The 23,362-nt window shown below is 42.2% G+C and overlaps 2 protein-coding genes across 2 annotated transcripts; both read left to right on the forward strand.

The window, feature by feature from the left end:
* Positions 1-4,380: 4,380 nt before the first annotated feature.
* On the forward strand, positions 4,381-6,537 carry LOC147973617 (protein FAR-RED IMPAIRED RESPONSE 1-like). Its single transcript, XM_087524739.1, has 3 exons — positions 4,381-4,632; positions 4,806-5,487; positions 6,023-6,537. Exons 1-3 carry the CDS (start codon positions 4,381-4,383, stop codon positions 6,535-6,537), a joined length of 1,449 nt encoding a protein of 482 aa, XP_087380865.1.
* Positions 6,538-21,666: 15,129 nt separating this feature from the next.
* On the forward strand, positions 21,667-23,354 carry LOC147973618 (uncharacterized). The gene is made up of 3 exons (XM_087524740.1): positions 21,667-22,536; positions 22,612-22,781; positions 23,090-23,354. Exons 1-3 carry the CDS (start codon positions 21,667-21,669, stop codon positions 23,352-23,354), a joined length of 1,305 nt encoding a protein of 434 aa, XP_087380866.1.
* The last annotated feature ends 8 nt before the right edge of the window (positions 23,355-23,362 follow it).

The raw sequence follows: 23,362 nt of genomic DNA on the forward strand, positions 1-23,362 counted from the left end.
ATCGCGGTCGATTCCGATCTAAGTGCCGAACAACGGCGCCTCCGTGTTCAACACACATGCAGCCCGGTGACGTCTCCCGCGCCTTGATCCAGCAAGGAGGAGCGAGAGGTTGTGGAAGACAACTCCAGCAGTAGCACAACGGCGTGGTGGTGGTGGAGCTGCGTGGTTTCTAGCAGGGCTTCGCCAAGCACCACGGAGAACGAGGATGTGGAGAGGTAGGGCTGCGCCGAGAGAGAGAGAGACTCGTGTTTTTGGCAGCCCCAAAACCCCGACTATTTATAGGAGGAGGGGATGAGGGTGCGCCCCCTCTAGGGTTCCCACCCCTAGGGGGGCAGCCCTAGATGGGATGGAGGGGGGCGGCCAAGAGGGGGAGAGAGGGGGGCGCGCGCCCTAGGGTGGGCCTTAGGCCCATATGCGCCTAGGGTTTCCCCTTTTCCCCTCCTAGCCGCGCCTTGGGCCCTGGTGGGAGGCGCACCAGCCCACTCAAGGGCTGGTCCCTTTCCACTGTTGGCCCATGCAAGCCTTCGGGGCTGGTGGCCCCTCCCGGTGGACCCCCGGAACCCTCCGGTGGTCCCGGTACATTACCGGTGACGCCCGAAACACTTCCGATGGTCAAAACCTCACTTCCTATATATTATTCTTTACCTCCGGACCATTCCGGAACTCCTCGTGACGTCCGGGATCTCATCCGGGACTCCGAACAACATTCGTTAACCACATACAAACTTTCCCTATAACCCTAGCGTCATCGAACCTTAAGTGTGTAGACCCTACGGGTTCGGGAGGCATGCAGACATGACCGAGACATCTCTCTGGTCAATAACCAATAGCTGGATCTGGATACCCATGTTGGCTCTTACATGTTCCACGATGATCTTATCGGATGAACCACGATGTTGAGGATTCAATCAATCCCGTATATATCTCCCTTTGTCTACCAGTATGATACTTGCCCGAGATTCGATCGTCAGTATTCCTATACCTTGTTCAATCTCGTTACCGGCAAGTCTCTTTTACTCGATCCGTAACACATCATCCCGTGATCAACTCCTTGATCCCATTGAGCTCATTATGATGATGTCCTACCGAGTGGGCCTAGAGATACCTCTCCGTCACACGGTGCGACAAATCCCAGTCTCGATTCGTACCAACCCAACAGACACTTTCAGAGATACCCGTAGTGCACCTTTATAGCCACCCAGTTACGTTGTGACGTTTGGCACACCCAAAGCATCCCTACGGTATCCGGGAGTTTCACAATCTCATGGTCTAAGGAAATGATACTTGACATTAGAAGAGCTTTAGCAGACGAACTAAACGATCTTGTGCTATGCTTGGGATTGGGTCTTGTCCATCACATCATTCTCCTAATGATGCGACCCCGTTATCAATGACATCCAATGTCCATGGTCTGGAAACCGTAACCATCTATTGATCAACGAGCTAGTCAACTAGAGGCTCACTAGGGACATGTTGTGGTCTATGTATTCACACATGTATTATGATTTCCGAATAACACAATTATAGCATGAACAATAGACAATTATCATGAACAAGGAAATATAATAATAACCATTTTATTATTGCCTCTAGGGCATATTTCCAACACTTTCTTCTACCGAAGCCCAATAAGAAAGGCAAGATTTGGGGAGACATCTCGTAGTTTTGTGTGGGCGGCCTCAGTGGGTTGTGATCCGTATGTGTAAACCTCTTGTATATACCCTTTCTACATTTAGTATAACGACACACAAGTCTTTTTTTGTGTTTTGAAAAGAAAAACATTCCACCTTTTTCTATGCAGCTCCTAAGTTAAGCAAAACTAGCACATATGCCTGTGCGTTGCAACAGGAAAAAATGATGTTTTGTGCAAGTATAATGCCCCACATCACCAGATTCACTATGAAGAACATGCTGCAATGCAGCATCCTTCTACAAAATAAACATAAAAAATATGTTGCAATTTAGCCGCGTTCATATTTTCTTTGCCGGGTATAATCTCCCACTGATTTCATTTAAGTATAATCATTTTTAATGACATTTAAGTATAATCCTTTTCTTAATTACCATGACGTCCTCACCCATTTTAGTCGGGAATTAAATCCTTCCTTTTCTAATTTAGTAGCCCCAACACATTGAAGCCTACATATCCTTCCTTTTAATTATCCTACCTTTTTACCTCAAATCCTTCATGTAGAATTTATTAAGACCACAATCTTTCTTTCAGTTATTGCACCGGTTTACCCATAATCCTTTCGTTAATTAGCCACATCCATTTAAATATTCTATTTAAGCCCGCAATCATTCCTTTATTAGCTCATTCGCTTAATTAGCTCGCCCTAAATATAATGACTGCCACTCGTATATTCAGAGCGAGTTGGGATTAGTAGATGTAAAAGGTGCATAGGTCGTTGATTGTTACATTGAAGAGATGGATAGGAGATCATGTGTTCAATTCCCACAATGTTGATTTATTTTGATCCAATTATTTTCCGCGGTCTGTATGAAAGCCCATAAAATGTCCATCAACACACAAGTACTTGGCCCAAATCGCTTAGCGTGTTTAAACCAAACAAAAAGGATTAAACCAGACCAAGAATACCTATTCCCTTTAACAGTAGGTATAGATAGATAGATATAGATATAGATATTAGATTACAATTAGTCTTGCTTATAAATAGTGCATTCTGACACCAACAAATTAAAATTCTGCTTCCTTACCCTGTACTGACTGCAGTTTTTGATTATTTACAATAGTGATATTTGGCAACAGTGTGCCTAATAGGAAATGTGCCAAACGATCCTGTCGATCACCTGCCCACTTACCAGGTCGATCGCCATACAGGGCCCAACAGAAACAAGCCATTCCCCCATGACGCACTTTCCACATCTCAACTTTTTCCCCACCCCCGTTACCTCCCACGCAAGTATACCCTCTCTCACCCTCCCCACCACCCACACGCCCCTCCCCACCACCCTCCCACCCCTCCCCCTACACAGCTGCTCAAATCAACACCAAAAACCTACCCCTCCTGCAGATCTGGATCAAACCAGAGCGAATCATCATGGAAACGGCGGAAACTACCAGGGATACGGAGAAAAAATCACCAAGCAACATCACCCACCCCTGGTAAGAATCAAGACTCATCCAACATCTCCAAAATTTTTTGCTTGATACAAAGACTTACCCCACCCCCTCCCAATCTGTGCAAAAATTACCATCCTTCCACCTCATGGAAACAAAATAAAGCAAATTTCTCTGATAATTCTGCCTATTGCAGTGACTTACCAACCAATTACGTGCAAAATTACCAACCCCTCATACTTTTTGTTACCATCTTTATGCAACATAACAGACTACCCAAAACATACCCCACCCCCATGCTACAAAAAACATAGATTTTGTGTCTACCATGGAAAAGTAAACACAGATAAAGGAAAGAGGAAGCTTTATTGATCACAAAAATCATACTCTCATACAAATGGAAAAATGAATTGCAAAAAGGTTCATTTTGAGTCTACAAAATGCTATACTGCATGAAGTAAACAAGTTATCAATCTGTACAAAGTAAAAGTTATCATCCAGTTTAGTTGAGTACTACCATTGGATAAAGAAAAGTGGTGCCTTTTAATGGAGATGCTCGTGTTATATTGTAATTGTCCTATTTAATGTTCTTGCCAATTACACCTGCGATTCTTGCCTTCAAACAACTGTGTAAAGAGTAAACAAAACAATGAATTTCAAAATAAGAGTGAACATGTGTAAATGTATACTAACGTGCAAACGTAAAAACAATGAAGCAGGAGGAGATAATGGATGCTAGCAGAGGAGATAATGCAGAAGATGGAGGAGGAGGGAGAATGCATGAAGAGGACGATGCAGTGCGCACACCAAGCAACAATTCTTCGTACCCAAACATCATGGAAACAGGTAAAAAACAACATTGGTGCACATATATTATCAAGCTCAAAATAGGAAAATTACCAGGGTTGTTTAGGTAGAAAGAATATTGTACTATTGAAGTGGGTTTGAAAATTACCAACATTGGTGCACATATATTACCAAGCTCAAAATAGGAAAATTACTAGGGTTGTTTAGGTAGAAAGAATACTGTACTATTGAAGTGGGTTTGAAAATTACCAACATTGGTGCACATATATTACCAAGCTCAAAATAGGAAAATTACCAGGGTTGTTTAGGTAGAAAAAAATACATGCACTGAATCTTCAGAAAACTACCATGTTTGAAAACTGTTATTTATCATGCTATATTCCACTAATCTAGTAGGCCAAATTGCAGGTGCTCGGGCAATCAGCGCAAACAACAGCTTGCCCAGTGGTGGAACAAATGCAAGCACATGAGCTGCTGGGATCGATGCTGATATGGAAGGCAGCAACATGGAGGCATATTCCACACCTAAGCCACCTTTACAAGGGACAAAATTTGACACTCTAGAGAACGCACGTGACCACTACACCATCTACGCGCGCAAGACTGGCTTTGCAATTAGGCAACAATTCAAGAAAGAGATGGTTGATGGAACTATAAGCAGGGTGCTCCTAGTTTGTACAAAATATGGCAAACGACGCAGGGACAGGGATGAGCTGCAAGATGTGGAAAACCCAACCAACATTGTGAAGAAGAGGGAAAAAATAAAGTTGTTAGGACTAAATGTGAAGCGCACATGTACCTATCCCACGATGATGCATGGTGGACTGTTTGCCGTTTCGAGGACAACCACAATCACCCCTTGATCAAAAAGTCGTCCCTAACAAAATTCTTATCATCACATCGGTACATTCCGAAGGAGGAGCAAGACTTCTTGAGGGTTCTGCACGGATGGAACATTGAGATTGCAAGGCAGATGCAGCTGATGTCATGGTTCTACGGAAGCGCTCAAGACATACCCTACATGACACAAGACATTGATAATCAACGAGCTAAGTTCCGCTTAGAGCATCGCCACATGAATGTTGGGAGCACAATTGCGTACTTCCAAGAGATGAGGGCCAAAGATTCATATTTCTACTGGAGAGTCAAGCTTGATGATGAGGACAGGGTTGAGAACTTGTTCTGGATTGATGGAGCATCACGTAGGGCATATGCAAAGTATAATGACTGTTTGTCGTTCGACATGACATACATGAAAAACATGTACAAGATGTCGTGTGCACCATTCATTGGGATTAATAACCATGGTCAATCCATCCAGTTTGGGTGTGGCTTCGTTCGAAACGAACTAAAGGAGAACTTTGTGTGGCTGTTTAACACATTCCTCCATGCAATGGGTGGTGTTGCCTCAAAAAACATCATCATAGACCAGGAATTTGCAATGAGGAGTGCGATCGACGAGGTCGTCTTGAACATAATACATAGAAATTCCCACTGGCATATAATGAAGAAGGCACAGGAGAAACTTGGAAAGCTTATGGCTGATGATAAACCACTAAACAAAGCATTCAAAGACTGTGTCGACAATAGCTTGACTGGTACGTACCAACTCTGTTGACCCATTTTAATTACCATGCAGCAAACTTGAGAAGCCATATATATGAAAATTGTGTGAGGCACAAGTCACCATGTTTAGGTTACCATGTGTGTGTCTACACAAGTTACCATGATCTTGTTGGTTATATTACCAGGGTGGCAGTTTCATTGGAACAACATCAAATTACAATGGAAAAAATGTGTGGACATGTACACCATCTGGGTACAAATGAAAAAATAACAAACAAAAACATTTACATTTGATATTAGCAAAAAACGGGTCTGGTATTTTGTACCGGAAAAACTACATATGTTGATACCAACTATTGGTCTAGAAAAGTTACCAGACTAGGTGTAAGACAAACAAAAAAAGGAAAATAAAACTTTCACATATCAAAAAGAACATAAAAAAGATCTGGAAAATTTGTTCCATGAAGTTACCATCTAATAACTAAGAAAAGTTACCAGCATACTTGTACTTTAATTACCATTGATTGTGTATGATGTTGTAATTGTCTCATGTTTTGTGTATCACAGATGAAGAGTTTGAAAACAAATGGTGGGCAATGATGGATGAATATGGTCAGATAAACAACGAACATTTTCACTGGTTGTGGGAAAATAGGAAATGTTGGGCCCCGATGTACTACATGAAGCATTTCTTTCCATTCTTGCAGACAACTGCAAGGAGCGAGGGATTCAATGCTGTGCTCAAGAAGTACGTGAACCCCAACAAATCATTGATTGAATTTGCAACTCAATACACTGTAATCCAGGAGAAAGTAATGGTGGCTATGACGAAAGAGCAAGTGGACACAATTTACAAGGAGGCAGACATGTATCCATTGAACCTAATCGAGTTGCAGATGCGAGGGATATACACGCGAAATCTGTTCTCCAAGTTCCAGGTAGAGATGAAGCTAAAGACTGCTTACGGATGCGACACTTTGCAAGATGGAACCATCAGGATGTGGTCGCTTCGAGGGATACTACCAAAGTATGGGGATAGGGACTACCATGTGCAGGCGAAGAAGGATGAAGGGGTATACTGATGCACTTGCTGCAAGTTTGATCGCGATGGGCTATTGTGCGCACACACACTACGAGTAATGGAACAGATTGGAGTCTACGAGATACCGAGGAGGTATATCCTAGATAGGTGGACATGGGATCCAGAGGAGGATCTTGTTGAGCCTGATTACCAACAGCCAACAGTTAAGAAGGGTATGACAGAGGAAGGAAAAAATATCATGATATATACATCTATTCTGAATGATTTCGAGGAACACGCTAAAGATGCTTGCACTACTGATGCAGGGATGGCATTGGCAAGGAAACACATTAATGCTTTCAGAGACGACATGGATGCACTAAAAAAGAGGCAGATAAAGAAAGCAAGAAATGAAAAAGATGAGGGGAAAGAAGCAAAAATGTTTTTTGCACCACCAGGGACTAGTGCCACTGAAGGTGTCCCCGTAGCGCATCAAGGAAGCATTCCTGTCACGCATGTTTCTGGCAATATTTTTCAGTTCCAGAGCTCACATGCTGAGGGATCCCAATCATCAAACACAAGAGAGATATTAGACCCACCAAAGTCTACTACGAAAGGGCGTCCAAGAGAGAAAAGATTTCAGCACCCATTTGACATTGCAAAACAAAAAAGGAAATGTAGAGTCTGCGGGTCAACAAAACATGATAAACGCAAATGTACCTCACCCATCCCGCACTGAGAAACAGGTGATACCTAAAAAACAAGATTGTTAAACGTTCCGTACGTTACTAGCTAAATGCTAAACAAAGTTATCTTCAAGTTTGCAGCAAATGAAAAGAATGGAAGGGGGACAAGTTTACCAACTTGAAGTGCAAAAAAGTTAGATGGGCATTGAAGTGCAAGTTATCGCTCTGCTATGTAATTTTACTTATCAATTTTACCCTTTTTATTGTGTAAACGATGTCGTGATGCCATGTAATGGGGATTTTCAGAACCGAGAATGAGATTAGTTACCATTCTTTATTTGTGAGCAAAACATTATGACAACATAAGTTATCAACACCGGATAAAATATGTTATCAGCACTGACTAACATAAGTTATCACCAAAAATGTATAAAAAAGATAGTAATCAGCCCAAAAAATGTATAAAACTATCATCGTTCTTAAACATAAATTCAAACTTATATTGGTGCAAATTTCTCACCTCAATTACTCCTTATTGAACAAGTGATAGCGCCATTGCGTGCATTTGATAAGAGGATGGTCCAGCCACATGCTTGTCAATATCTTCCTCAGCGTCGGGATCTGCTCCTGAGTTATTGCCGGGATATTTTTACCATCCCAGAACTCCAAGATCTTGAACGCAAAGAAACCGCAATCAGTGTTGTAAGGAAAAAAAATAAAAATGTGTTAAAAGCAAAAATAAGATATGCAAAAATATGAACGAACTTTTAAAATGCTACACTACTAAGGTACCGGGTATTTAGATTGGAAAAAATGATGGAGTACTAGCCAAAAAAACTAACCCATTGTCCTATTTGAACACATTGATGTACACAAGGTCATAGTCTTGAATCTTCTTACTCGGGTCCTTGTACGCAATCAACTAGGCTTTTTTAATACCATTCATAAGCTTCATCTCATGTGTGATGAGCGAAGGGCTATCTTGTGGACAAAGAGAATCAAGAACTTCAAATCGTTTTGCCTTGAGATTAAGGCACAAGACATACCAATGGCTGTCCTTTGGTAGAGGTCCCACCCTTTGCAGTGTTGGAAACAGAAGCTGTTAAAACAATGTGAACACATTAACACAAGAAGTTACCAATGCATTTACAGTTAAAAAGGCAAGGTATCAGAACACTGACAACATAAGTTACCAGTAGGAATACATGAAAGTTACCATAGAAAAGTAACAGAACTAGGTACCAGCTAAAATTCTTTAGTGGTACAATGTGTGACAAAACCAAATTAACGGCCTAAAAAAATTGCATGTTATACCAATTAAGAAACAACTTGTAGGATTTAAAAGCAGAAAAGTATGTAGTTTACATCAAAAAATGTACCTGATTTTGGTGACTAAGTATGTAGTTTACATCATGACGGAAATGTTTGATTAGGAACTTGCTCATGCAATCACATATGAGAAGATATACTGAGAACAACCATGGAAAGATGATCTTCCCTGGGGGTACAGAATAAGAAAGAGTTCGGATGTGGAGCTATGCAATAGTATTCGAAACATGACCACCTTCTATTGCACTATTAGCAAGCTCCTCCAATGTGACCCACCACCCATCGATGTCAATAACCCTAATACTGGAAAGCAAACAAATAAAAAATAGTATATAAGCCAATGTTTTGCCAATGAGGGGACAAAATACTAGAGAAAAGGAAAATAGTAAATGTCATTACTGTTTTATCCTGGAGTCAACTGAATCAGTAGTGTGCTTGATAACTTTTGCATAAATAACCTCTTGGAGTGCAGATGCTGTGAGGCCACAATATGGAGGCAGAAGGAACTGCGATGGGCAGCTTACCCTAACTTTCCGAATGTACGATTTAGGAGTCACACTAGCTGAATGATTACCATTGGAAGGTTGAATAACTGGTGTAACAAATTCAGGACTGATGGGGTGGTCTAGAAGAAAAGTGAAGGGAGTTATCAGAGTTGGGATTGGTGAAAAGAAAAATTATGGGGAAACAAAAAGAAAAGAACTTATCAGAGTTTAGAAAAGTAAATTATCAACAGTGACATAATGATGTTATCAAGGTTGGCAGTAGGAAAAAGTTTGTTACAAAAAATCTTCCTATCAGTACCTTTTACAGAAGCGTAATTTGCTTTTGCTCTAACAGTGGCACGTTCAGGGCTGATGGGGTGGTCTAGAAGAAAAGTGAAGGGAGTTATCAGAGTTGGGATTGGTGAAAAGAAAAATCATGAGGAAACAAAAAGAAAAGAACTTATCAGAGTTTAGAACAATAAATTATCAACAGGAACATAGTGATGTTATCAAGGTTGGCAGTAGGAAAAAGTTTGTTACAAAAAATCTTTCTACTAGTACCTTTTACAGAAGCGTAATTTGCTTTTGCTCTAACATTGGCACATTGAATTCTTCAACCTACATAATTAAATCGTCGTCTTCAACATCCTCATCATAAACTCGAACTCGGCGCTCTTCAAAAATTTGCGATCAGGTCAGTTTGCGAACCGAAAAAAGGAATGTCAAATATGCGGAAAAACAACTAAAGAAAAAAGTGATAGATAGTACAGAATGATGATATGATTACTGTAGAGAGAAAAAGGGAAGAAAATGAGGGGTTCAGGATAGTTAAAGGGGCATCATGAATGTATTAGAATGGTGTGTGTATGAGGGAAAGGAGAGGGGGGGTGTATTTCCAGCAACAATAAAGAAAAAAGGGTGAAGTTATCAGCATGGTGGTAGCAGAAGTTATCAGGGTGTGATCAGAAAATGTTACCATTTAAGTAACTAGTTAGCACAAAAAATGAAACCATGTATGTATCGAGTTAGAACAAAAAAATACCAGCACAACATTCACAAAGGTTATCATGGTGAAACTTACCATACGATAAAATGGTAAGCTAGAAAACATGGTACAATATCTTTCATGTAGAGCGGTATAATTATCAGTTAAAAGTAGAGCACTATAATTATCAATCAGATGTTAGTAAAAGTTACCAGGAATAAAGAAAAAAGGGTTGAAGTTATTAGCATGGTGGTAGCAGAAGTTATCAGGGTGTGACCAGAAATGTTACCATTTAAGTAACTAGTTAGCACAAAAAATGAAACCATGTAGGTACAATATCTTTCATGTAGAGCGCTATAATTATCAGATAAAAGTAGAGCGCTGTAATTATTAGTGATATGTTACTAAAAGTTACTAGGAATATTAAACAATAATAATCACATATAATACATCCACACACCAGACAACATACAAATAAAGAGAGCGAATGTGAAACGAAAACACATAGTTCATTTCATAGCACACACGCAAAAGCAGAAGTCATTACATGCGAGGGGGGGGGTTGTCCATGTCGTGGTTCTAACTCTGATAGTAGAATAGGGGGTACGTAGGAGGAGGCAAGATCCTAGCTACGATGAGGTTGTGCACGCAAGATTTACGAGTTCAGGCCCTTCTCAGAGGAAGTAACACCCCTACGTCTCGGTGCCCTGAGGCTTGGTCGACTGGATTGTGCATGAAGTTACGGGCGGTGTGAACCCTTGTGCAAGTGGAGGGGGGTGGCTTATATAGAGTGTGCCAGGACCCTAGCCAGCCCACGTTACAAGGGGTTCAATGTACATTAAGGTGAGACGTTACTGGTAACACCAATAATAAAGACATGTAAATGATCATTAAGACTACAGAGTGAATGCCTAACCGTTGCCATCCTTAGTGACTTTAGATCTTCTGTACTCCGAGTGATTTCTGGTGTGGGCGAATGATTATATCTTGTTCGAATGGAGTTGGGTTATCCGAGTGGAATTGTTGGTCGAGTGGGTTGCACTCTGAGGCGATTTCAGTCGGTAGATGCTGCTGCACTTTTGAACACCTTTGTCTCTAGGGCAGTGTCCTTGTGAAGAGTGTCTAGTTCAAGCCTATTACCCTACCCTAGGTACATATCATCGTCATTAGCCCCCGAATGGATCGACATCCGAGTGGAGGAGGGGTTGAAGATGGTTCCGACTAGATTTTTATGCTTCAAAGGCATTCTACCTAGGTCGGTGAATCACGTTGAGACTTCAACTCTGTTTCAGTCGCCTTGATCCATTCGAAGTTTGTCGAGTAAACTTATACTGATATGCTTCGAGTGTTGGAACGGTACAAAATCTTGGGCACGATTGGTTTCTCTGCGGCTTCCAGATCTCACGGGATTCGAAATTTGGAGAAGCGCGCGGGACGAAGAGCGCCACAGTAAACGGAGTGGATCGGACAGAGACGCCTCGATTCTCATACCACCTTTATCGCCACGTATCAGGCACGTGACTATTGCTGGATTTGACTGGATCGCTCGAGCCCACGCATCAGCCACTCGGAAATGAGCCCATAAAGAGCGTTGAGGCCGATGCGTTTGCACAGTGTTCCTTATTCCCCTTATTCCTCCTATGCTTATCCACCATGCCCTTCTCCGCTCTCAACGCCACCGCTCCGCCCGTGAGAAATCCGAGACGATGGGGAAGGACAAGATGGTGGCCCCGGAGCATGCCAAGAAGGCGATGGCGAAGTTGAAGGGCAAGAAGACGAGTCGGGGGTCGTCATCGAGGTCCGGGCTGCCGCCCGGTTGGATCCAGGGGGACTGGATCCAGTCCATAATCCGGCAAGAAGATCTGGATGATCTGACTGCGGGGGGCTTGATTGTCCCTGGATCTGGGAGGCTGTCGGGAAACAAACTCAAGCCGCAACCGCAAGAGGGTGAGTGCGTACTCCTCGCCACTCATGTCAACGGCGGTTTCTCCTTGCCTCCCCATCCTTTTTTTCCAAGGTTTCTTGAAATTTTTTGGATCCCAACTTCACCATTTCTCCCCCAACACAATCACATATCTTGACGCATATGTATCTTTGTGCGAAAACTTCTTGGGTTGTCGACCACACTGGGGTCTTTTCAAGCACATTTTTACCTACCGCTCTCAGTCTTGAAGAAGGCCAGTCCGACTGACGATAAGACCCGAGTGATCCAAATGTGTGGGGGTTTAGGGATTCAGACGAGAGGTAGGAGTGCTTTTCCTGCAATGAACCTTCCTGACTTTGTTAGGGGATGGAAGTCGACTTGGTTTTAATGCAAGGATGTTCCGACTCCTGGTCAGTCGACCGGTCTTCCTGTCGGTGTCAAAACCGGCAGATCTCGGGTAGGGGGTCCCGAACTGTGCGTCTAAGGTCGACGGTAACAGGAGACAAGGGGGCACAATATATACCCAGGTTCGGGCCCTCTCTATGGAGGTAATACCCTACTTCCTCCTTTATTGATCTTGATGAATATGAGTATTACAAGAGTTGATCTACCACGAGATCGTAATGGCTAAACCCTAAAAGTCTAGCCTGTCTTACTATGATTATCCGGGTCCCTCTACGGACCTAGCCCTCCGGTTTATATAGACACTAGAGGGATCTAGGGTTACATAAGGTCGGTTACAGAGAAAGAAATCTTCATATTTGGACTCCAAGCTGGCCTTCCACGCCAAGGAGAGTCCCATCCGGACATGGGTAGAGTATTCGGTCTTTGTATCTTCATAGCCCATCAGTCGGCCCATCTCCAATAGGTCGGACGCCCGAGGACCCCTTAGTCCAGGACTCCCTCAGTAGCCTGCTACCTCTTGAGCACTGCGTTGGATTTCCCCGAAGAGGAAGGGATGATGCAGCAAAGTAGCGTAAGTATTTCCCTCAGTTTTTGAGAACCAAGGTATCAATCCAGTAGGAGGCTACGCGCGAGTCCATCGTACCTACACAAAAATAATAGCTCAACGCAACCAACGCGCTTAGGGGTTGTCAATCCCTTCACGGTCACTTACGAAAGTGAGATCTGATACAGATGATAAATAATATTTTTGGTATTTTTGGTATAGAGATGCAAAGTAAAAGGTAAAAGCAAAGTAAAAGAAAAGCAATAATAAAGTGATGGAGATTGATATGATGAGAAAGAGACCCGGGGGCCGTAGGTTTCACTAATGGCTTCTCTCAAGAGCATAAGTATTCTACGGTGGGTGAACAAATTACTGTTGAGCAATTGACAGAATTGAGCATAGTTATGAGAATATCTAGGTATGATCATGTATATAGGCATCACGTCCGAGACAAGTAGACCGACTCCTGCCTACATCTACTACTATTACTCCACTCATCGACCACTATCCAGCATGCATCTAGAGTATTAAGTTAAAAAACAGAGTAACGCCTTAAGCAAGATGACATGATGTAGAGGGATAGTTTCATGCAATATGATAAAAACCCCATCTTGTTATCCTTGATGGCAACGATACAATACGTGCCTTGCTGCCCCTTCTGTCACTGGGAAAGGACACCGCAAGATCGAACCCAAAGGTAAGCACTTCTCCCATGGCAAGAACAACCAATCTAGTAGGCCAAACCAAACTGATAATTCGAAGAGACTTGCAAAGATAACCAATCATACATAAAAGAATTCAGAGAAGATTCAAATATTATTCATAGATAGACTTGATCATAAACCCACAATTCATCGGTCTCAACAAACACACCGCAAAAATAAGATTACATCGAATAGATCTCCACGAGACAGGGGGAGAACATTGTATTGAGATCCAAAAGGAGAGAAGAAGCCATCTAGCTACTAACTATGGACCCGTAGGTCTGAAGTAAACTACTCACACTTCATCGGAGGGGCTTGGATGATGATGTAGAAGCCCTCCATGATCGATGCCCCCTCCGGCGGAGCTCCGGAACAGGCCCTAAGATGGGATCTCATGGATACAGAGAGTTGCGGCAGTGGAATTAGGTTTTTGGCTCCGTCCCCGATCGTTTGGGGGTACGTGGATATATATAGGAGGAAGAAGTACGTCGGTGGAGCTTCGAGGGGCCCACGAGGTAGGGGCGCGCCCTCCATCCTCGCGACCGCCTTGTGGCTTTCTTGACGGAGGGTCCAAGTCTCCTGGGTCTTATCTGATGAGAAAATCACGTTTCCAAAGGTTTCATTCTGTTTGGACTCCGTTTGATATTCCTTTTCTTCAAAACCCTAAAACAGGCAAAAACAGGAATTCTGGGCTGGGCCTCCGGTTAATAGGTTAGTCCCAAAAATAATATAAAAGTGGATAATAAATCCCAATAATGTCCAAACAGTAGATAATATAGCATGGAGCAATCAAAAATTATAGATACGTTGGAGACGTATCAAGCATCCCCAAGCTTAATTCCTGCTCGTCCTCGAGTAGGTAAATGATAAAAACAGAATTTTTGATGCGGAGTGCTACTTGGCATAATTTCAATGTAAATCTTCTTAATTGTGGTATGAATATTCTGATCCGAAAGATTCAAGACAAAAGTGCATATTGACATAAAAATGATAATACTTCAAGCAAACTAACTAAGCAATTATGTCTTCTCAAAATAACATGGCCAAAGAAAGTTCATCCCTACAAAATCATATAGTTTAGTCATGTTTCATTTTCGTCACACAAGAATGCTCTCATCATGCACAACCCCGATGACAAGCCAAGCAATTGTTTCATACTTTAGTAATCTCAGACCTATAAACTTTCACGCAATATATAAGCGCGAGCCATGGACATAGCACTATGGGTGGAATAAAATATATGAGGGGGGTTGTGTGGAGAAGACGAAAAGGAGAAAGTCTCACATCAACGAGGCTAATCAATGGGCTATGGAGATGCCCACCGATTGATGTTAATGTAAGGAGTACGGATTGCCATGCAACGGATGCACTAGAGCTATAAATGTATGAAAGCTCAACAAAAGAAACTAGTGGGTGTGCATCCAACTTGCTTGCTCACGAAGACCTAGGGCCCTTGAGGAGGCCCATTGTTGGAATATACAAGCCAAGTTCTATAATGAAAAATTCCCACTAGTATATGAAAGTGATAACATGAGAGACTCTCTACTATGAAGATCATGGTGTTACTTTGAAGCACAAGTGTGGTAAAAGGATAGTAACATTGTACCTTCTCTCTTTTTCTCTCATTTTTTTGGGGCCTTTTCTTTTTTTATGGCCTTTCTCTTTTTTTGGGCCTTCTCTTTTCTTATGGCCTTTCTCTTTTTTTACTCCTCACTTGGGACAGTGCTCTAATAATGATGATCATCACACTTCTATTTATTTACAACTCAATGATTACAACTCGATACTAGAACAAAGATGACTCTATATGAATGCCTCCGGCGGTGTACGGGGATATGCAATGAACCAAGAGTGATATGTATGAAAGAATTATGAACGGTGGCTTTGCCACAAATACTATGTCAACTACATGATCATGCTAAGCAATATGACAATGATGAATGTGTCATGATGAACGGAATGATGGAAAGTTGTATGGAAATATATCTCAGAATGGCTATGGAAATGCCATAATAGGTAGGTATGGTGGTTGTTTTGAGGAAGATATAAGGAGGTTTATGTGTGAAAGAGCGTATCATATCACGGGGTTTGGATGCACCGGCGAAGTTTGCGCCAACTCTCAATGTGAGAAAGGGCAATGCACGGTACCGAAGAGGCTAGCAAGGATGGAAGCGTGAGAGTGCGTATAATCCATGGACTCAACATTAGTCATAAAGAACTCACATACTTATTGCAAAAATCTACAATTCAACAAAAACCTCGGCACTACGCGCATGCTCCTAGGGGGATAGATTGGTAGGAAAAGACTATCGCTCGTCCCCGACCGCCACTCATAAGGAAGACAATCAAATAACACCTCATGTTTCAAATTTGTTGCATAATGTTTACCATACATGCATGCTACGGGACTTGCAAAATTTAACACAAGTATTTCTCAATTTCACAACTACTCAACTAGCATGACTTTGATATTATTACCTCCATATCTCAAAACAATCATCAAGCATCAAACTTTTCTTAGTATTCAACATACTCATACGAAAGTTTTATTATTAATCTTGCATACCAAGCATATTAGAATTTTAAGCAAATTAACATGCTATTAAGACTCTCAAAATAATCTAAGTGAAGCATGAAAGATAAATAGTTTCTATAAAACAAATCCACCACCGTGCTCTAAAAGATATAAGTGAAGCACTAGAGCAAAACTATAAAACTCAAAAGATATAATTGAAGCACATAGAGTATTCTATCAAATTCCAAATCATGTATGGCTCTCTCATAAGGTGTGTACAGCAAGGATGATTGTGGTAGACTAACAAGCAAAGACTCAAATCATAAAAGATGCTCCAAGCAAAACACATATCATGTGGTGAATAAAAATATAGCTCCAAGTAAAGTTACCGATAGAAGTAGATGAAAGAGGGGATTCCTTGGGGATGCCTTCCGGGGCATCCCCAAGCTTTGGCTTTTAGGTGTCCTTAGATTATCTTGGGGGTTCCATGGGCATCCCCAAGCTTAGGCTCTTGCAACTTCTTGTTCCATAATCCATCAAATCTTTACCCAAAACTTGAAAACTTCACAACACAAAACTTAAAGTAGAAAATCTCGTGAGCTCCGTTAGTGAAAGAAAACAAAATACCACTTCAAGGTACTGTAATGAACTCATTCATTATTTATATGGGTGTTAAACCTACTGTATTCCAACTTCTCTATGGATTATAAACTATTTTAATAGCCATAGATTCATCAAAATAAGCAAACAACACACGAAAAACAGAATCTGTCAAAAACAGAACAGTCTATAGTAATCTGTAGCTAGCGCAATATCTGGAACCCCAAAAATTCTAAAATAAATTGATGGACGTGAGGAATTTATCTATTAATCATCTGAAAAAATAATTAACTAAATATCACTCTCCAAATAAAAATTACAGCAGTTCTCGTGAGCGCTAAAGTTTCTGTTTTTTACAGCAAGTTCAACAAGACTTTCCCCAATTCTTCCCAACGGTTCTACTTGGCACAAACACTAATTAAACACAAACAACACAACCAAAACAGAGGCTAGATAATTTATTTATTACTAAACAGGAGCAAAAGTCAAGTAATAAAAATAAAATTGGGTTGCCTCCCAACAAGCGCTATCGTTTAACGCCCCTAGGTAGGCATAGCAAGCAAGAATAGATCTAGGTATTGCCATCTTTGGTAGGCAATCCATAAGTGGCTCTCATGATAGATTCATATGGTAATTTTATTTTCTTTCTAGGGAAGTGTTCCATGCCCTTTTTTAATGGAAATTGAAATCTAATATTCCCTTCCTTCATATCAATAATTGCACCAACCGTTCTATGGAAAGGTCTACCAAGAATAATAGGGCAAGAAGGATTGCAATCTATATCAAGAACGATAAAATCTATGGGCACATAATTCCTATTAGCAACAATAAGAACATCATTAATTCTCCCCATAGCTTTCATAATAGTGGAATCCGCAAGATGCAAGTTTAGAGAGCAATCATCAAAATCACGGAAATCTAGCAAATCACACAAAGTTTCGGGAATAGTAGAGACACTAGCACCCAAATCACATAAAGCATAAAACTAATAATCTTTAATTTTAATTTTAATAGTAGGTTCCACTCATCATAAAGTTTCCTAGGGATAGAAACTTCGAATTCAAGTTTTTCTTCATAAGATTGCATCAAGGCATCAACGATATGTTTAGTAAACGCTTTATTTTGACTATAATTAAGAGTGAGGAGATTTTAGCATGGATTGCAACAAGGAAATACAATCAATCAAAGAGAAATTTTCATAGTTAAATTCCTTGAAATCCATAATAGTGGGTTTAACAACATCTAGGGTTTTAATTTCTTCAATCCCACTTTTATCAAATTTAGCATCAAGATCAACAAATTCCGAATTCTTAGAACGCCTTCTAGGTAAAGGTGGATCATATTCAGTCCCATCATTATCAAGATTCATATTGCAAAACAAAGATTTAATAGGGGACACATAAATAACTTTTAGATCTTCATCATTATTTTCATAGGAACTAGGAGAACATGCTTTTATAAAGGCATCTTTCATAGCACGCGTCCTAGCGGTTCTTTCTTTGCACTCGTCAATGGAAATTCTCATGGCTTTGAGAGACTCATTTATATCATGCTTAGGTGGAATAGATCTAAGTTTCAAAGAATCAACATCAAGAGCAATTCTATCAACGTTCCTAGGCAAATCATCAATCTTAAGCAATTTTTCTGCAATCATAGCATTAAGATTCTTTTGCGAAGAAATAAATTCTTTAATATTAGATTCAAAATCAGAGGGCATATTATTATAATTTCCATAAGAATTGTTGTAGGAATTACCATAATTATTAGAGGGATTACTAGGATAAGGCCTAGGATTGAAATCTCCTCTATACGTGTTGTTACCAAAATTGTTCCTACCAACAAAATTCACATACATAGATTCATTATTATTCTCAATCAAAGTAGACAAGGGCACATCATTAGGATCAGAAGAAACACTCTTATTAGCAAATAATTTCATAAGTTCATCCATCTTTCCACTCAAAACATTAATTTCTTCTATTGCATGCACCTTTTTAGTAGATCTTTCAGTATGCCATTGAGAATAATTAACCATAATATTATCTAGGAGTTTAGTAGCTTCTCCTAAAGTGATTTCCATAAAAGTGCCTCCCGCGACCGAATATAAAAGATTTCTAGAAGCAAAATTCAATCCGGCATAATTTTTTTGTATAATCATCCACAAATTCAAACCATGAGTAGGGTAATTATGTATCATTAATTTCATTCTCTCCCAAGCTTGTGCAACATGTTCTTGATCAAGTTGTTTAAAATTCATAATATCGTTTCTAAGAGAGATGATCTTAGCGGGAGGAAAATACTTAGAGATAAAAGCATCTTTGCACTTGTACAATGAATCAATACTATTTTTAGGCAAAGATGGAAACCAAGCTTTAGCACGATCTCTAAGCGAAAAAGGAAATAGCTTCAATTTAACAATATCATTATTGACATCTTTCTTCTTTTGCATGTCACACAAATCAACGAAGCTATTAAGATGGGTAGCGGCATCTTCACTAGGAAGGTCGGAGAATGGATCTTTCATGACAAGATTCAGCAAAGCAGTATTAATTTCACAAGATTCAGCATCGGTAAGAGGAGCAATCGGAGTGCAAAGGAAATCATTATTGTTGGTATTGGTCAAGTCACACAATTTAGTATTATCTTCAGCCATCGCGACAAACAAGCAATCCAACACACGAGCAAACAAAAAGCAAACGGGCAAAAGAGGCAAATAGAGAGAGAGAGGGAGGACAGAGAGAGAGGGCAAATAAAATGGCAAGGGTGAAGTGGGGGAGAGGAAAACAAGAGGCAAATTGCAAATAATGTAATGCGGGAGATAGGGATTGTGATGGGTACTTGGTATGTTGACTTTTGCGCAGACTCCCCAGCAACGGCGCCAGAAATTCTTCTTGCTACCTCTTGAGCACTGGTTGGATTCCCCCGAAGAGGAAGGGATGATGCAACAAAGTAGCGTAAGTATTTCCCTCAGTTTTTGAGAACCAAGGTATCAATCCAGTAGGAGGCTACGCGCGAGTACCTCGTACCTGCAAAAAAACAATAGCTCAACGCAACTAATGCGCTTAGGGGTTGTCAATCCCTTCACTGTCACTTACGAAAGTGAGATCTGATAGAGATGATAAATAATATTTTTTGTATTTTTGGTATAGAGATGCAAAGTAAAAGGTAAAAGCAAAGTAAAAGCAAAGCAATAATAAAGTGATGGAGATTTATATGATGAGAAAAAAGACCCGGGGGCCATAGGTTTCACTAGTGGATTCTCTCAAGAGCATAAGTATTCTACGGTGGGTGAACAAATTACTGTTGAGCAATTGACAGAATTGAGCATAGTTATGAGAATATCTAGGTATGATCATGTATATAGGCATCACGTCCAAGACAAGTAGACCGACTCCTGCCTGCATCTACTACTATTACTCCACTCATCGACCGCTATCCAGCATGCATCTAGAGTATTAAGTTAAAAACAGAGTGACGCCTTAAGCAAGATGACATGATGTAGAGGGATAGTTTCATGCAATATGATAAAAAACCCATCTTGTTATCCTCGATGGAAATGATACAATACGTGCCTTGCTGCCCCTTCTGTCACTGGGAAAGGACACTGCAAGATCGAACCCAAAGCTAAGCACTTCTCCCATGGCAAGAACAACCAAGCTAGTAGGCCAAACCAAACTGATAATTCGAAGAGACTTGCAAAGATAACCAATCATACATAAAAGAATTCAGAGAAGATTCAAATAATATTCATAGATAGACTTGATCATAAACCCACAATTCATAGGTCTCAACAAACACACCGCAAAAAGAAGATTACATCGAATAGATCTCCACGAGAGAGGGGAGAACATTGTATTGAGATCCAAAAACAGAGAAGAAGCCATCTAGCTACTAACTATGGACCCGTAGGTCTGAAGTAAACTACTCACACTTCATCAGAGGGGCTTGGATGATGATGTAGAAGCCCTCCGTGATCAATGCCCCCTCCGGCGGAGCTCCGGAACAGGCCCTAAGATGGGATCTCGTGGATACAGAAAGTTGCGGCAATGGAATTAGGTTTTTGGCTCCGTCCCCGATCGTTTGGGGGTATGTGGATATATATAGGAGGAAGAAGTAAGTCGGTGGAGCTTCGAGGGGCCCACGAGGCAGGGGGCGCGCCCTAGGGGGGCGCCCTCCACCCTCGTGACCGCCTCGTGGCTTTCTTGACGGAGGGTCCAAGTCTCCTGGGTCTTATCTGATGAGAAAATCACGTTTCTGAAGGTTTCATTCCGTTTGGACTCTGTTTGATATTCCTTTTCTTCGAAACCTTAAAACAGGCAAAAAACAGCAATTCTGGGTTGGGTCTCCGGTTAATAGGTTAGCCCCAAAAATAATATAAAAGTGGATAAGAAAGCCCAATAATGTCCAAAATAGTAGATAATATAGCATGGAGCAATCAAAAATTATAGATACGTTGGAGACGTATCATAGCCCCTGATCCAGGCTTCAATGACGAGGTGTCTGGCGCGCATATTGTCTTCGGCATTGCAAGGCGGGTTCCCCTCTCCGAATACTCCAGGAAAGTCTTCAGACGAAATGAACGTGTCCGGATCTGCAACACAAGTACCACACACAACCGCAGAGAATATAATATTGCATGAGTCCAATCCATTGACAAGTCTTTGTAATGTGACATCACGTCTGCTTGGTCATCATTTCAAATCGTTTTCCGTCTGCCGTTCCATGTTTCGAGACGCGGTTTTCATAGGCACGTCTTGTTGAAGCAGAGATCGTGTCCCCTTATTGCGGGATTCTCATCAATATGGGCATGGGTAATCTAACCATGCCATTTACACAGCCCTTGGGAAAAGACGAGTTTTAAGGTGAGTGGGGAGGCGCTTGATATTCATTGCCTTTATAAGGAGATAAGGATTCCCTTTTCTTCACCCATGCCTTCTCTCTTCCTCTTCCCTTCCATTCTCGAGCTCCAGCGCCCAAGTCCTCATTCTTTCCGCCCCAAGGAAGCACTCAACCATGTCCGGATCTGGAGGGCAAGGCAAGTGGATGGCCTCCTCCATTAGGGAGAAGGACATCACCAGGCTTCGGGAGGCCGGGTATCTGGCGAAAGAAATCGCCCACCGGCTTCCAGCCAAGGGGCAAATCGTCCCCACCCCGAAGCCCAATGAGAGGGTGGTGTTCATCCCTCATTTCGTCCGCAGGTTAGGGTTTCCTCTCCACACTTTCATCCGCGGGCTTATGTTCTATTACGGGCTAGACTTCCATGATCTAGCCCCGAATTCTTTCCTCAACATCTCGGCATTCATTGTCGTGTGTGAGGCCTTCCTCCGCATCCAACCCCACTTTGGACTATGGCTCAAGATTTTCAACGTGAAGCTGAAGGTGGTGGATGGCCAGCACGCGGAGTGCGGAGGCGCCATGGTGAGCAAGTTGCCTAATGTCACATGGCCCAAGGGTACTTTTGTGGAGACCATCAAAGAATGGCGGAAACTATGGTTCTATATCACAGAGCCCCGCGACGCCACCTGGGCCGCGGCTTCTAAATTCAAGTCCAGAGCTCCAATGCGGCTCATCTCCTGGATGGAGAAGGGCCCAAATTGGTCTTCATCAGACGAGCTGATAGCGCTGCAAACGCGCATTCAAAGCATGGTGGATAAAAACATCAAGCTCGTCGACGTAATCCAGGTGATGCTGGTTTGCAGGATCCTCCCATGCCAAAGCCGAAGCTGTGCTTTATGGGAATTCGATCCGAAGAAGCACCAAACCTTGGAGAGGATCTTCGGAACCACTCGCGAAGATGCCTGGAAGTTGCTCTTTAAGGGCAACGAGACGCCGCCAGCCATAGATTCGGACCGCATGCACGATATTACCCATTCAGCCAATGCGGTAAGCCTTTCACGTCTCCAGGCGCATCCCCTACTTTCTTGTTTCAAGGATGATATCTAACCTTTACTTTTTCAGGTATGGACGAAGAGGGCGGAGCGGATTCAATGTTCGGCTCCGCTGCCCGAGGAACCAGTCATCCTGCTCCTGGCAAACATGCTGGTGCCGGCGCCCTATAAGGCACCGGAGAAGAAGGCCAAGAAGGCCAGGGGGTCTGGAGTGGTCGCCGCCGCAAGGGAGCTTCGGACGTGTCGTCCTAAGACAAGACTTACTCCTCCGTCACCGAAGACGATGACGAGGAGGAGGAAGAAAGCACCTCTCCCCTTGATGGGGGGAGGAAGAAGAGGGCAACCTCGACAAATCTGGAGGCGGAGGCGCCCAAGAGGGGGAAGGGTCCCCTTGTGGATAACTCCGCGTGGGACGTCGACAGCAGCCCGGAGCAACGCCCCCGAAACAAGCCTCCGGCCGTGTCGTAAGTACTAAGAACCCGCATACGTCCATGCATCCAGCCTCTCTTGCTTCATGATATTAATGTGTTTAAATTATGCCATTGTAGTCCGGCCCACGACAGATCCCAGCGATCCTCATCAAGAGGTTTGTTGGATTCGAAGGCGATGGCCAGGGAGTCACCGCCGGCCGCTCACTCTCCCACGGCCAAGGGCGACGATGAGGTGTTTTCCCAAAGGACCTTCCCAAGCCAGGGAGAGGTTCAGGAGGCTGCAAGGGTGACGCCAGAGGGCAGAACCTCGCCTGCCAGACACATGGGGGAGCAGACCCCCATGGCGACTGGGGATGGGGGCCTTGCTCAATTCGGCCCCTAGCCGAATAC

Source organism: Triticum urartu, chromosome 5A (assembly GCF_056163025.1).
Source record: "Triticum urartu cultivar PI428250 chromosome 5A, HENAU_Tu73, whole genome shotgun sequence".
Classification (NCBI taxonomy): Eukaryota; Viridiplantae; Streptophyta; class Magnoliopsida; order Poales; family Poaceae; genus Triticum; species Triticum urartu.

Coding starts and splice junctions, on each gene's coding strand:
- LOC147973617 (XM_087524739.1), top strand. CDS start 4,381: ATGGAAGGCAGCAACATGGAGGCATATTCCACACCTAAGCCACCTTTA. Junction 4,633..4,805: donor TGGAAAACCCAACCAACATT/GTGAAGAAGAGG, acceptor TACATTCCGAAG/GAGGAGCAAGACTTCTTGAG. Junction 5,488..6,022: donor TGTCGACAATAGCTTGACTG/GTACGTACCAAC, acceptor TGTGTATCACAG/ATGAAGAGTTTGAAAACAAA.
- LOC147973618 (XM_087524740.1), top strand. CDS start 21,667: ATGTCCGGATCTGGAGGGCAAGGCAAGTGGATGGCCTCCTCCATTAGG. Junction 22,537..22,611: donor TTACCCATTCAGCCAATGCG/GTAAGCCTTTCA, acceptor TTACTTTTTCAG/GTATGGACGAAGAGGGCGGA. Junction 22,782..23,089: donor GCCGCAAGGGAGCTTCGGAC/GTGTCGTCCTAA, acceptor ATGCCATTGTAG/TCCGGCCCACGACAGATCCC.